Source organism: Diadema antillarum, unplaced genomic scaffold (assembly GCF_040938485.1).
Source record: "Diadema antillarum isolate AM-2024a unplaced genomic scaffold, OU_Dant_1.0 seq00002462_RagTag, whole genome shotgun sequence".
NCBI lineage: Eukaryota > Metazoa > Echinodermata > Echinoidea > Diadematoida > Diadematidae > Diadema > Diadema antillarum.
The window spans coordinates 87,804-104,292 of record NW_027273069.1 but is presented as its reverse complement, the minus strand read 5'-3'; the positions used below and the strand labels follow the sequence as shown (position 1 = coordinate 104,292).

The following is a 16,489-nucleotide window of genomic DNA, read 5'->3' as shown; positions in this document are numbered from 1 at the left end:
TTTTACTACACTGAATATCTTGCATCATGTCAATATAACATATTGATGGTCTGGTGGTCCGGGGCCACTAGAAATAGAGGTCGTGCCAACACTTCTTAAAAAAGAAGATATGTTTTGTTGGGCCGATTGGGCCACAAAATTTCATTGTCTGGTCACTAAAAGAAAAAAATTAGTGTCGATCGGGCCTTGATTTAATATGATTATGCACTCCACGCATCACTTGGGTTTTTAATATTCATCGATTTATTCATCGAAAAAATTATATCAAAGGCCTATTGATATAGGTTCTATTGATTCAAGTAGACTTTGTAAATTCCTGTTTCGGGCAAAGATGATTTTTTATCTTTTTATTTTTAGGATGTCGTATTTGGACCAAATCGGTCAATATGTAAAGATTAAATGATTTGCGGATGAATCCCTGGAATATACTACGGCCTACTGAAAAGTTTTATTAGGTAGCGCACCAACTAACACTTGAAGAGTTTTATTGGCATATCTATGACTGGCAAAAAGGAAATAATAATAAAGCGTTGTTATCACGTTTTATATTCATGTATACAAATTCAATCTTATGGAAAAACATTAGTTTTAGATTTGGGAAAAGTGTTACGTGGATTGTGACAGCTAGATGTTCTATGCTTGTGCTTTTGCTGGGCCGCTGCCATGGGCCAGCGCCCGAGAACAAAAACTGACATTTGAATGGTCTTTAAATTAAAGTGCATGACCCCATTTTCACGAAACTTGGCATGAATCATTCTTGATAACATGGGATAAGTACAATGTTCAAAACTTTAGGAAATCAAAGGGAACGGATCAAAGATATTTGTATTTTGTTGTTTCTGTTGATGTACATTCAGTGAGACAATATAGAGAAGGTAATGAAGACACAACGTAAAGACGCAAAAGATGAAGTCAAAATGGATGACTCCGCGTCCCCGATGAGTACCGCCGATGTCATCAAGGACTTCGCTGATAACGCGACCACGCACGGCGTGCCAAGAATCCTGAGATCCGATCGGTCCCGTCTTTCCCGTCTCACATGGGCCGTCATCACACTGACCTCCCTGAGCGCCCTGCTCTATCAGGGCTCGAACACCGTCGTCGACTTCTTCCAGAGACCGACGATGTCGAAAATCGCTCTCATCACCAGGAAGGAACTTCACTTCCCGTCCATCACTATTTGCAACCTGAACATGATGAGAAGAAGCAAATTGAACGGTAAAAAAGATAAGCAGGGGAGGAGGACCAATGTGGTTTGAACCATTCCTACGAAGAATTAGTCTAATATCAAACAATATTGATGTGACCTTGAACCACAAAACGAACAAAAGGAGAGAAACTATAAAGATTGGCTAGGTCGACCCGTTTCGTCTATTTTGAGCCTTCACGTAAAATCAGGGCGTGTAAGTTTTGCCGGTTTTGTAGATGTACGGTCATGAAGGACAACCTTCATAGACATGAGGATTGAGTGAATGCAGCAATATTATTTTATAGAACGCATCAGCAAGAGTTTGAAGAAAATCGGACAATCCGTTTAAAAGTTACGAATTTTTGCAGTTTCTGCTCAGTCACGGCTGGATGAGAAGACTATTACAGCTTGTGATGTCATATGTGTACAACGATATAAAGAACATAATAAAGAAAATTCAAGATATTTTCTTTTTTCTCGCATACTAAACGAACACTTGACTTCCCTCTTTCAGAAGGCAGGGAGGAATAATATCATCCTTAACATACGTCAGTGACGAGTCGAAGAAATGTGCACTTTTTCAAAATATAAAATTTTGTGAAATCCCCTTTATATTTTGATTATATCGTTGTACGCATGTGACATCATACACTGTAAAGTAGTCTTCTCATCCAGCAGTGACTGTGCAGATACTTTAAAATTCATAGCTTTTGAACGGATTATCTGATTTTCCCCAAACTTTCACTGATGTGTTCTACTAATATTGCTGCATTCACTCAATCCGATGTGTGTGAAGGTGGACTTTGCGGTCAAATTGTTCATTTGTAGACTACTGTAATGCACGTCCGTATAAACAGATAGACATACTCAGATATGACCATATAATATTTAGGTACATCATAATTGTTTTTGTTTGTTTTAGGAACGCGTTTTGAAGGACTGGTAGATTTAGATGATCAGTATGCTCACCTCCAGAACGAATCTACAGCGCACGATTCCATTGACAGCGTGATGGACATGATGGACATGGGGTTTGGGGATTCGTCCTCGGAATTTACTGCCTTCGACAGTTCTCAGTTTCCTTCCAGCATGTCTAGTCAATCGTCTTCTTTCATGGAAATGGATTACCAGAGCTGGGACGGTATGAAGGACCCTAACGACTGGAAGTGCTTCTACAATCGATCTCAAATGTCGGATTTCAGCGATCTGCAGGCCGTCGTCAAACCCTACCGGGATGAGCTTGATGAATACGGACAGCCTAGTATGGACTTGATTCGACAGTGTTCCTTCGACACGGAGCCTTGCTCATACAAGTGAGTTCTGACTTTGGCACATTGGCTAACAAGTATGCTTGATCTCTTTGAAATGTTTACTGTAACATGCCTCATTCGTTGCTGATATGATTATATCATAATTGACCCATCGATATCATTGATTGACAAATTCTCATCCAGATTGTATCTCGGGATGTAACAAAGATTGTGAATCTCGTGGCTGAAATGACTTTTCCTTCATTCTTTGTGGTTGGAACTTATCTATCATATCTATTTCATTTATCTCTTGAAGTATGATCGATGAACAGGTGATATAAAGGTTTAAAACAACTGAAACCAAGATGTCCAACATACTTCCTGGCCTTTGACCTGACGGTAAAGGTTCAACTTTATTGCGCGCTGCACTAAACTTCTCACAGTAACCTGTAGTGAAGAACTGCCGCGTCTTAGCAGGTCGGAGGACACGAGTTCGAATCCCAGCCTGTCAGTACTGTTACAGCTCGTTATTCCGAAGGTTCGTTATTCCGAAGGTTCTTTGGTCCGAAGGTTCGTTGTTCTGAAGGTTGGTTATTCCGAAGATTCGTTATTCCGAAGGTTCGTTCATCCGAAAATGTGATGGGGTTTGTTATTCCGAAGGTTCATTAATCCGAAAATGAAATAAGGTTCGTTATTCCGAAAGTTCGTTAATCCGAAAATGAAACTAAGCTCGTTGATCCGAAGGTTCGTTACGGACCCTATATCACTTCGGATCAACGAACCTTTCGAATAACGAACCTTATTTCATTTTCAGATAAACCAGCCTTCGGAAGAGCGAAACCTATTTCATTTTCGGATTAACGAATCTTCGGAATAACGAACCTTCGGAATAACGCCACAAATGTTCGGATTAACTAAACCTTCTTCATTTTCGGATTAACGAACCTCTAGGTATAGGAAATTTGTGTGTTAACGAACCTTTGGAATAACGAACCTTCGGAATAATGAACCTTCGAAATTACGAACAGTACCCGCAAGTACTGCCCTTTCGCAAGGCACTTTATCGTCATACCCCTCTTTTCTTTTTCGGAGGCGACTCAAAGCCACCGCTCCAGTGTAGAGAAGTCAAAATTGAGATGAGAAGGTATAAAATATATACAAGAACACACTTCACGTATCCTTTCGTAAAGAGTAAGGAGACATTCTGGTTTAAATGTCACACAATACCAACTGATAGTTGAGTGGTTAGGCATAGTACATGTGTACAATATGTATTGCAGTTAATTTAGTGGCTAAGATTAAAAAATAATTGATAATCATGCGCTTGTCAGAACAAATTAGGTATGTACTATATTCACATAACTCTCTAAACACTTGTTTCTACTGGTATCGAAAGCTTAAATGAATTATTATGAAGCGTCATCGTGGCATAGAGGAGTACTGAGTACTTGTTTTCATGCAAACACGGGACCTATACTGTTTTGAGACCTCGCCAAAGGAGTATATAGGCAATGAGGATGAATTGCCTTGCTTTAAGCCAGAATCGCTGCTGCAGGTGGACATAGCCAAGGATTGATCTCAGGATAGACAGTCCACCAGTCTTATCTCTTTTTATTTTCTCGCTCATAATTTTGCGGTGATATTTTGTCTAATTTTGTTCCTTAGAAACTTCACGAAGATTCAAGACATTCGCTACGGGAATTGTTACATTTTCAACCAGTTCAAGAAATCGGCCGTCAAAACAAGAAGCACGGGCTCGCAATACGGTAAAATGTGATCAGTGCTCGGCGGAAAAGTTTAGGCGTCCGTCATGTTCGTTTCTTAATTCTTAGCCGCATTTTGGATGCATTCTAAAGAGAGCGACCACACCTTGTCTTTGAGGTGTGTTTTCCCCAATGCGTAATGTACAAAATATGCAAAGCTTATTTATTCAGAGCGCTGATTTTAGTTTTGATTACTGCGAGTACATTAAGATTCGCTTTCATTTTTAGCTCACCTGAGCCGAAGTGAACTATTGCCATCATTTCTCGTCCGGCGTCTGTAGTGCGTCATGCGTCGTGCGTCGTGCGTCGTGCGTAAACTTTTATATTGTCATCTTCTTCAAAACCCACTGACGGATTTTCATCAAACTTGGAAGTTAGCATCCGTATAGGGGGATAGAATCTCATTTTCTTTTCTTTTCTTTTTTCAAATGGGCACCATGACCCATGCCCCCCCCCCCTTCTCTAAAACGTCTTCTCCTCCAAAACCTGAAGTGATAAGCTATGGTAGTGCTATAAGCATTACATTATTGTCTGTTAATGGCAGTTCCAGGGTGGGCAGGGGGAGGGGGACCACAACATATTCGTCTTCTTAAGAAAACATAGTTATTAAATTTGTCACCAAACTTGGCAGAAATTATCACTAGGGTGATGTTACATGCTATGCAAAGTATTGTTTAAAACCAGATATAATTTGAATAACCTCAGGAGTATAAGTACTTTCAAGGTTATTCACTGTAGATCCAGGGATCCACGGGCGGGGATCGAATTGGCCACTCCTATAATCTTGTTTCTTACATGTTATTGTTTTTTTTTCTTTTTTCTTTTTGATTTCATAGTAAAAATTTCTGAAATGCAGTGTACTTGGCAGGTATTTTACAAGTGTAATAGAATGTTCAGATGGACATAATCACTGACCCCATGGAAACCCTCAAAGCTCCCCCCCCCCGCCTCAAATTTGTGATGTTCTCAGGTATACCTTGTCTGCACGAATGCATGTAATTTGAACTTGCGATACTCAGGTGAGCGTGGGACCCCTCTGTATCTCTTTTCTTCTTTTTTTAATGCATTTCTAAATGTTCTAAATGCTCCAGTGAATATGGTAGCTATTTTGACCAGTGTGATGAAATTAGCCGGGAATTTATTATTATTATTACCATTACAATTATTATCATTACTATTATTATTGTTATTATTATTATTATTATTATTATCACTATTGTTATAATAATTTAACTATTTCTGTTTTACATTTTTAAATTGTGTATCACAAGCATAGAGGTTTTTAATTTCTTTTTGTTGGAGACTTGATTATTGTCAGTTCATAATATGGATGTTTACTTCTAAACAGCAAAACATTTTGCAGCATAATTTTGAATGTACTTTCATTTCCTTATTAGTTGTGACAGTACCCATGACGCAGGCATGTCTATTGTCAACTGTCATATAAAATAGGTAACGGTTTCATCTTTAAAGTAGCTGTGCTCTGGAAGTATATTTGGAAGGCTACAACAGTTTATATAATCATGGATACGCATATTCATTGGTTAATATTTTAGGAGGGAAGAATATGATATCAGTCTATTCGAGTATGAATATTCATAGATCTCATAAAATTCAAAGGGAGCGAGCATAGAGATAAAAGTTTTTCTTTGAAATGGTAATATATTGGTAGTGTCCTTTATAGTACTCGAAAATTAATTGATTGGAGAAGTTCGTTATTTCGAAGGTTCGTTATTCCGAAACACATATATTTCCTATACCTAAATGTCGTTTATCCGCAAATGCTATCCAAAAACGAAAACAGAAACAAAACAAAAGTCAATTAAAACAGATTGTGCAGACTATCAATGGTTTAGAGAGGAATTCATACTCTACCGATTCTAAGCTGATATTAGATTATATTTACCAATAGAAGAATAAGAACCTTAACTCCACTTCAACAAGAATACAGCCGACAAATGCTTTCCAGTCAAAGTCTTGATAGGATAAATTAAGGATTCGGTTTTTCGAAAAACAGAAAATCAATTTCATGCGAAGTTCAGTGATCTCTTTTCGATCTAAAAAAAAAATGAGAAAAGGAATAATAATAGGGATAATAAATTCAATTTTCAAGTAATTTTTTGAATAGCATCTTATTAAGTGATTCTTATCCCAAAGGACCTCGAACTTAGGAAAACACGCTAATGATTTACGCTGTAGTAACATTGTCGAATTAATACGATCTTGATAGCAAAATAGGAGGGAAAAAGGTCTTCATTGGTTTCAGAGGTTTTGTTGTTGTTGTTGTTGTTGTTTGTTTGTTTGTTTGTTTGTTTGTTGTTTGTTGTTCTGTTTTGTTGTGTTCTGCTGTATGGAGCCCGATAGCGTCTTCATCAAAATTATATCTGTAAGAAAAACATCAGAAGACACTCTGCCTACTAAATGAATGTGGCATTCTGGATGGAGCTACTTTAACTCCCAGTATAATTATGTGTCCCTGCACCACAAAACCAACAAAAGGTCGCCAGACATAGATTTTTAATCAAGGGCATATCTTGAAAGAGCAGTCTCTTAGAAGCCTTAAAATGATGTATTAATCAACTCAAGATTTTCCTGACCAATATAAATACTGGAAAGAAAGTCCACACTCTGCAGGGAAAAGTTTGAACTGAGAAAAGAGGCTCTAAAGTACAGCGTCTATTCAAGTACTTAAGCCGTGGTAGTACCTGTGCCATGAATGGGACAAAACACAATGTAAACCACTATATAGCAACAACAATGAAGAGACTATCAGATTAAGCTGAAATTGAGCATGCTCTATTATCACATACTGCCCATGGTTAATGCCAGCTTTCAAAGCGGTAGTTTTATTCTTTCTAAAGATATTAGACTTGAAAGTGAAGAGTGTGCAAAGGATTTTCAAGAAATGAAAAGGTGCCTCTAAGAAAAACCTGATCACACTACTCTACCAAAAAAAGGTTGTAGAAAAACTGCTGAAAACTCACTTTACTATTGAAATTTATGATCCCAAACTGGAAAATAATGAAGAAGAGGAAAAGCTCTTTGAGAAAAATATTGAAAATTCAAAATTGACTAAGTTTACCCATTTCACCTTTCTTGAGTCCTCACGTAAAATCAAGGGGGTGCGACTTTTTGTTTGTTTTATGATGCATGGTCACATATACTACATAAAAAAGCGGAAGCAAAAGAAGATTCAAACACAAGAGGAAGCCCTTTGCAAGTTCTATTTAGAGCACTAATCATATGCCTCGCTTTATCACAGAACTGATATGGATTCACGCAATGCCTAAGTGACGAATATATAACTTTGATGTTTTCGTAAGATCCGATGTCACTATATTCAAGAAGAAAAACTCTAGTTTTTACATTGCTTCCGTTGATATCATTGCCTATGCGAGCAAATTGTTTTGCCGTCTTACTATTTATTTTACAACGTGTCAAAACTGACATGATCTGTGACAAAATGCCATATTGCCTGTATGTTCGTGTGACAAAAATAATACGCAATAAATTAGATACCGCTTTATGCATACTCGTGTTATTTTCGTTAAACTTGCATGCACGTACTCAACTGAATACGTACTGTGTGCAATAAAACAAAATCCTTAAATCGTCCCTTGAGAATAAAAAGGGTTTTAAGTTGGCACTTTAACACCCTTTTCTGTTCAATCTATTATCTATGACTCTTTTCGTAATCTTTTTCTCTCTACATCACAACTTACAGGTCTGCACCTGACTCTGTTCGTGGATGAGCCAGAATATATCGGTGTTCTCAGTCCAACGGTAGGAGTTATCGTAACCATCAATCATCCGTCCATTTTTCCCTTTCCTGAAGATGATGGCATTCTCGTATCTACCGGACAGGTTGCATCCATTGGACTTAAAAGGGTATGTTGGAATGGACAAAATCAAAGTAAAACATAGCTTCGCTTGACATTTTGCTCTAAAACGGACACATCACATTTAGGAGAAATGTGTGAATTAACGCTTTCTAACGACATTTCAGTTATATAACGATAAAAATACGATTTATTAGCCAAGGAGATACGATGACCGTATTAAAATCTTATAGTAAAGTTGATCGTAGTTCACTACGCACCTCCGAAAACTACATGGCGTCATCTACTGTTCCAGGCGTCATTATCATACATTCTCCACGTTTTTAATCGATTGAAAATTGCGATATAGCAGAATTCATTGATCTTCCGAGCAAGAGTGTGATTTTGATTGAGAAATACTTTATCAAATTGAATAATCCTAAAAATCAATGTGAAAATATTGATTATTGTATTGTAAGATTTCGCTCCGTTCGTGAAGAACGAAATAATTTCTTAAACAAAAAAAAAAGTGAATCGTTTTCGGTTCTTGAGAAATAGTCGGTGCATTTATAGCAGCAAAGGCTGCAGAGCGCCGTGTAGTCCGACCTGCCGGTGGTATCATATGCCTACAATGGCATTGGTTGTGTGCAATGATTGATATGCGTCACAGAAAAGCTCGATTGATCATCACAAAATGTTCACCAATCACTTCTGAACGGGGAGGGAAATAAATCATTATTTTATTCAAAAAAGATTTGCATCAACAACAAGGATTACAGTCATGTCCTATGATCTAAACTATCGTTCATTCTTCAAGCAAATCGTGTCAGCAAGGCAAGTCTGTTGGTGTAACTTTTCGATATACAGTTTGTAATATCATTGCAAGCAATTTTAAAATAGTTGAAGATTAATTCTGAGACCTTCCAATGCTTTTTGCTAAACAATAAATCAACAAAAATCTGTCTTTTCGGACTAATTATTTTTTATTTTCATTATTTATGTTGTTATTGATATGATACGAATCAAAGTATTTCATCTACACATAATACCTCTTAAGAGAGATATGGCGTATCAGGCAACGTTTATCTTAGACGTATACAGACACACACACACACACAAAAAAAAAAAACTAATGGGAAAACTTATATTATGTTTATGATTTTGATCATTTCCCGCAAGACATACGTCTCTCGCCTCCCAAAGCCATACGGGGACTGCGGGAAAGGCGGGGAGGATTACTACGCTCCGGATAAATACGACTTTTCCCAGCGTTCGTGCTTTAAAATGTGTCTGGAAAGAGAGATGTTGAAGCGATGCAAGTGTGTCACCAACATCCTCGTCAATGGTACCATATGCTCCCCCATCAACAAGACACAGCGTAAGCTGGTTACTTTTGTTAATGACATCTTTTTTTTTCTTGTATAGTCTTAGAGTAAACTTTCAGTAATCCTACGAGGGATTGGAAATAGGAAGACAATGGTGCACCTCTCAAAGAGGATAAAACCCAATTTCAGTTCTGGGTCAGGTTCATGGAAATGGAAGTATGCTATTTTCAAATACAAACAGGAGGTCTAATTACAGAAATTGAGAGACTGCCAAACTAAAAGGTTATGGCTGACATATCATCCATAACTTCATACATTACATTATTCTAATGCAAATATAGTATTACACGTATGACTTTTCTTTCACCACCAAAATGACAAGAGACGAAGATCGAATAAAAAGCTGTTTTTTCTGAAATTATTGATTATTGATGATTATTATGTAAATAAAAAGCGAAAACAGACGCAAGTGTATTACCATTTCGAATACATTTAAAGTACTGCTTTCAAACACATTGCCTTTTTATCTGAAAAACTAAGAATCGGCAAATCCAGACTGGGGAAAAACGAAGAAAGGCTTTTCGAGCAAAAGGAAATAATGATAATATGTCCAAAGAAGAATGCAATGCATTTACTGGCTGACACGCCCCTGCGGTGTCATACATAGCCTATAGATGAGATGTGAAAATTGAACCCCCCAAAGTCAGACTCTCCACTTATTGTGCTTTTAAATGAAATGAGAAGAGAAATTCTTACCGTAATTTTATAACACATATTCCTTTCCTGCAAACGAAGAGAAATGTCGTACAGAAGTCTTCAAAAAGTACATCAGGAATACACTTGGCTGTGATTGCGAAAACCCGTGCGAGTAAGTACAGGTTATTTCCAGCACTGGATTACCAAAATATGAATGAGATCATTTGGTGAAATTTGTCTCGATATTGACATATTAAAGTCAAACATTTTCTTTTAGCATTAACTTCATTGATGAGCTATTGTGACTCGTGTGGCTCAGTCCGTGTGGGTATAACAATGGACTACCAATTCGATCTCCGTGGTTCGAGCCCTTGCGTTGCGGTGGTTGTGCCCCTCAAACAAAGCACGTTTATCCTCCTTGTCTAGTCCTTTGGACATGACTCAAAGGGGAATTTACCCAAAATCTTATGACATGTATGATTTGTGGATTTCAAGAGTGAATGCAGCAATAGTATCATAACCTATTCAATAGTGCAGTTGGAGGAAATCCGGAACATTTTTGAACATTTTGAAAGATGTCGGCCCTGTGGTTGCTTGCTTGCAAGCATCCGTTGCATAATCAACATTTATAATGCTTCGAAGCCACAGTAAAACGAAAATTTAATCATGATTCAATTCAAGTTGCTTAGGAAGGATCTCCAGGAGGAAAATTTACCAAATCAATTTTCTTTGTTATAGGTCTGATTTGACAAAGAAATTAATTTTGAAGAGATTTTCTATATCATAATATGGTATCGACAATCTCTTCAAAATTAATCATTTGAAAAGGTCAATGTTGCGTTGCATTTGATCAAGATGTTAAAAGACATAAAAGAAAATATTAATACCAACGCGCACACACACACACACACACACACCACAACCAACACAACCACCACCAAATCACACTGGTAAATGATCTTTGTTCGTCAGTTAACCACTGTAGGCCCCGTATACCTTTGCATCAAGCAGATTTGGAAGTGTGAAGTACATGAAAAATTTAACATGGACTAATAATTGAAGAAACACACACATAAACACACAACTATAATGACAGAAAGATATGAAGCAAATCTCTGCATGCATATTACATGTACTGTGACTATTGATGAGTATCTTTAAGTGGCTTTATGTTTTATTTTCTCTCACAAAGTGAAAACGTCTACAATGCGAGAATCTCAACGGCTCGGTGGCCCAGCGAACGATATGAGGTAAGCTTTTTCTCTCACATAAATTATTTTAATAGACACACCACCAGGACGAAGAGAACTAACCAATTTTATCTACAAGCTTCAAAAGTGTCATTCCACACTGTCAAGCAAATTAATAAAGAGTAAAATACGATGAACAGAATGGTAGGGTTGAAGCAAACTAAATTGGACTTAAAACGGGATTATCCCACGAGATCAACACCCACGAGTCATACGGTCCACGAGTTCGACACTGAAATGGTTCATCAGCCATACAGCCCACGAGTTATAAGAGCCCAAGAGTCATACAGCTCATGAGCTCGACAATAGCCAGATAAGGCCTGTGTGTTCGACAAAAAGCAAACAAGGCTCACGAGTCCGACACCACCTAAAAAGGGCCCACGGGACCGACACTAGGCAAATAATGTCCACGAGTCCGACAGGATGAACAGCCTCTGTTATATGCCAACTACAAATATGTATTTTTACAGGGTGTAGCATGAATTACATAAGGGGGAAAATGAAATGAGGGGATAGGTCTGTCACACTACCGGAAACGAAATTGTTACCGATTATTTTCTTTAATTATAACACTGTACTCCTAATGGATCCCTCCCCCCCCCCCTCAAAAAAAAAAGACAAGAAAACGACGTATGACTTCAAGATAAGTGTAATTTAGTATAATTTTAGAATAATAGAATATTGCAAACATCGAACATGGCCCATGAGTATGACTCGTGGGTGTCGAACTCGTGACGTGCATCCATATAAACTGGTTATTTCTAGGTGCATAAAGTGAGATAAAGTAAATGTGTGCAGTGTCAACTGTTTACGGTCTCACAGCAGCGATTTTGCGATTTAAGATTTTGAGATTTAAGGGTTGTAAGGGCGCTATGGCATAGTGTATAAGACTGCCGACTCCCGATCGAAGGACCCGAGTTCGATTCCCGTCCAGTGCTCACGTCCATGGACAAGATGTTCTTACCCACTATGTCCCCCTCGATCCAGGCGTGTAAATGGGTACCTGGCAACGCTAAGGTAATAATAATAGCAGGGCCCTCTCGTAGAGCAGTGGCATCACTAAAGAGGATATATACTGGGCAAATAAGACCTTGTTATTATCGTTATTATTATTATCATTGTTGTTGTTATTATTATTGTTATTATTATCATTATCATTATTACTATTACTACTGTTATTATCAGTATTATTATCATTATTATTATTATCATTATTGAATATTATCATCATTAAAGTATGGTGAGGTGAACGAGAAAAAAAGAATAAAAATAAACAAGGTGATTTATACATTTCTGGAGGGCTTAAGTCTCGAGAAATATGAAAAATTACTTTTCAGAAGGTAAAAACGTCTCCAGATCGATGGAGAGATAGTGTTTTGACACCCTTTTTAGACCACCTGAACCCGATTTGACGGTGAAATTTTGGTGACCAAAATTATGACGTCACGAAATGGGCGCTGTGCTACGCACTCCATCCACGCAATGGGCTCCGTCTATGGAGGGCCGTTGCGGATGTGGTTCATACGTGGGGCATACGTATGGAGAGGCAGTTGCATACATATGCCCGTTTCCATGTATGCCCCAAACGAGTTGTGTCCACAGCGGCCTTCCATATCCGTCGCCTCTCCCTCGCTTCTTCTACCACCCCGACAATATCAGTGTCATTGTCACTGTCATCACTCAATTCACTCTCGATGTCAAACTCAAAGTCCTTCCGTAAAATATAAGGTAAAAATTGGACGTTTTAATGTCTCAGCCGAGAAAGCAGATGCGACTAAAGACAGGCCAGATATTGCATCCGCTCACCTAGAAATACGTGCTTTATGAATGGAGGCCTCGATGTCCCGCTGCACGCGTAAAGGGTTTTGTTCATTTCATGACGTCATATATTAGGGCTCGAAAATGACGGTTCTTCCGGAGCGAATATCGGTGAAGCATCAGTCAGTTTTAACTCGCGATTTCCCAGTGGCGCAAATATCTTTTGATAAGTCACATTAAAAATCTGTTTTAGGAGACATACCCCTGTGCTTTGACACCTTCTTTTATATGATTTTCTTGATTTTAATGTCTCGTTCACCATACTTTAAGGGTTGGCTTGGACCCTAAAGATACCACGAATATCTCATTTCTAGGAGCATCTTTATATGCGGCTCAGCAGTAAGAATGATACAGCTGCACGATTTCGTCCATTCAAGGAGCACGTCGGGTAAGATTCAAACAAGCACTTGCCTTTTTTTAACCACGAAAACAATATGTACTATGCTGAACTTCAGCCTGCTGAAGTTGAAAATGAATAAGATATCTTATCATAATTTTAGGAATATAAGTACGTCCTGTCATCTCACTTCTGTATGGCATGTCATGAGTTATCGCATAGTGTTAGCTGCTATCCAGTATCTCATAATAGGGCTATACGGTCTAGGGTCTTTCCGGAAGAGCTAGATTCTAACCTGTTCAAGATCCACAAAGAAACACCCTTACATTGCCGGATGTCATTGTGGTAAAATATTCTATATCGAATTTGCAAGCACAATGAAATCACTGTTTAACCTATTAGAGAGTTTCCGTATAACACGAATAGTACGTACTCATAGCCAACAACAATATATACTTGCAGCTTGGGTTCATGATGATTTAAGCAATTACTTTGTGGAATCCAATCCGCATTTACATGCTCACACACACACACACACACACACAAAACACGCAATGCCTCCATAATTCTGTAAATTCGGCCTCATATCGATTGTTGCAACGATGAATCTCCCAAATGGCCAAAGACGGTTACTCTATTGAATGATCCACATGTTCTCTTTTTTTTTTACTTATCAGCAAAAACCTTGTGCGTCTGAAGATATACTTTGAAAAACTCAACTTTGAGAGGGTGATGGAGACTCCGTTATACACGGTATGACGCAATTCATTTTAATGTCGTCACAGTCATGACGTAGGACAATCTAAACTTTTGAAAGAGATAGCCAGCCCGGGTTTCAACTTCATATCTCTTGATGATATTCGTTCGTCTGTTGTATTCATGTGTAGACCGATTCTGTGACGCGCTATGTGTATTTTTGGCATGGGCAGCGCCATTACTGCGGTGTCTCAGCCGACCCCCCCCCCCCCCCCCTCCTCTCTCCCCCATCCCTCTCACGCGCACGGAATGAAAAACTGATGCATGGTTGTTTTAGCCAATAGGCGTCTCGTACTGAGTGCACGAACGCTTGCTCAATGCGCGAACCTTTGTAACAAGTGCGCGTATTATGTTAAGTGCGCGATAAACATGTTGCCCGTGGGGTGGGGGGGGGGGGGGGGGGGGGGGGGTCCGGCTACCACACCTCAAAATGAGCTCATGGCTGCGCCCAGTGCCACAAATTGTCTGCTGCCCTCAACGAACCCGAATCGGTCTATATTGCGGAATGTGAAAAGGAATGGTAAGGCTATTCTTTATATGCGTTTGTAGCCTCACCATAAGAATGCATGATTTGGGGCTCAAGGAAGAAGAACAAAATAAGAAGGCATACATATAGGCTATACATAGGTATACATAGGCAAGCGTTATCGTAATAAAATTACACTGCTACATTTCTGAAAATAATATGTGAACCTCCTTATATGTCATCAACACTGTTTAGCGTAATTTATTTGAGTTTTTCTATGTCTTTTTTTCCTTTAGGGTATTGATTTTTCTGCCTAATGACCACAATAAATTCCACAAATCTATAATGGAGCAGTTGATTTATGTACTAAATGATCATGAAATTATGAAAATCGTCTGGAATGCCCTTTAAACATTGCTGGAAAGAACACAGTATCCCACAGTGTGAGAACCACAGTGTTAAATCACTTCATACTGTTGAATTTGAGCATTTTAACAGTGTAAACACAAAGTGAGTCAAACATGACAAAACGTGACTATGTGAACACTCTGTGAAAACCACACTACACTGTGATCTCATCTTTACAATGTTACATTCGAGCGTTTTCACAGAGTCGACTATAATATGAACACACTGTGAACACACTGTGAAAACACTGTGAAAACACTGTGGGACACTGTCTTCTTTCCAGCAGGAAATGTTACACGAGTTTAACTGTTGCCTTCATTGGCGTTGATTGTACCCGTTCTTACTGTTGTTTTTCGGCTTGAATAGGTGGCGAGTCTTCTTGGTACTATTGGCGGTCTGATGGGTTTGTACATTGGCATGTCAGTCATCTCCGTTGGTGAAATTTTGCTCCTCATTTTCCAAGTCATCCGATCCACGTGTCGCAAGAACACTCGTTCAAAGGGCACCATGGCGAAGGGAATACAAATCCCGTGTCAATCGTTTATTTAAGATGTTCACCGTGTCACATGCATTCACGGAGATTTTTCAGTAGATCGGCGCGGATCAAGATTAATCATGAGAAATCGACTTTTAGAAACAGTGTTTCTCCCATAAATATACGCTTGTGTATATGGAATATCATGAATAGTATTGTTCAGTATAGAATAATCAACTTCAACCTCTGTAATATGTCATGGAAAATGGTAAGATCAGTTGTAAGGTCCTGCATTACGAAGAAAACTTTGTTTATTGTTTAAATTCTATCTTTGTCGCCGAAATATATTAGGTTACTTCAAATAGAATGAGTTCAAAGCTACAGAATGAAAAAAAAAACAACAACATAGAACATATGGGTTTGTTGTGAAAAGCGTTGGGCTATAGTGTCTTGTCTATAGAGTTTTGTCGTATTTGACTATAATCATGTTTTGAAACTTGACAATTACTCAGTAAAGAATTTTTGTGGACATTTAAACTATTAGTCTACACACGCATCGTAAATTTAGAAGAGCAGTAGACTGAATTGTGTCATCGAAATTGCTGGTCGATGATTAACTATTATCCTATCAATGATATGAAAACTTTACATTTCTGATGTAAGGAGAAATTTGTATATGCTGATTGAAAAAAAAGACCGGCATATAACTGGAAGTTCTTAGACAGTAGAATTAGTCGTATTTTAAACTTGAGATTTGATTTGATCTGATTTATTTAGTCACTGTGCATGGCATCATTTACATCTTTTTTAGCAATATAATCAAACATAGTATAAACGAATATATTTGAATGTTTATAGTAAAGTACACACATGTGTACACCACCTCCCACCCACAAAAGACACACACACATACATTCAAAAATATCGGCAGCATTCTA

General features: G+C 38.2%; 1 protein-coding gene across 1 annotated transcript; it reads left to right on the top strand.

Moving 5' to 3' along the window:
- The first annotated feature begins 917 nt into the window (after nt 1–917).
- On the top strand, nt 918–15,625 carry LOC139714836 (epithelial sodium channel subunit beta-2-like). The gene is made up of 10 exons (XM_071626491.1): nt 918–1,218; nt 2,112–2,502; nt 4,105–4,205; nt 7,927–8,090; nt 9,200–9,398; nt 10,141–10,213; nt 11,234–11,291; nt 13,424–13,497; nt 14,124–14,199; nt 15,443–15,625. The coding sequence occupies exons 1-10, from the start codon at nt 918–920 to the stop codon at nt 15,623–15,625; spliced, it is 1,620 nt and encodes a 539-aa protein (XP_071482592.1).
- Nucleotides 15,626–16,489: the final 864 nt, after the last annotated feature.

Coding starts and splice junctions, on each gene's coding strand:
- LOC139714836 (XM_071626491.1), top strand. CDS start 918: ATGGATGACTCCGCGTCCCCGATGAGTACCGCCGATGTCATCAAGGAC. Junction 8,091..9,199: donor CATCCATTGGACTTAAAAGG/GTATGTTGGAAT, acceptor ATTTCCCGCAAG/ACATACGTCTCTCGCCTCCC. Junction 11,292..13,423: donor GGCCCAGCGAACGATATGAG/GTAAGCTTTTTC, acceptor TCTCATTTCTAG/GAGCATCTTTATATGCGGCT.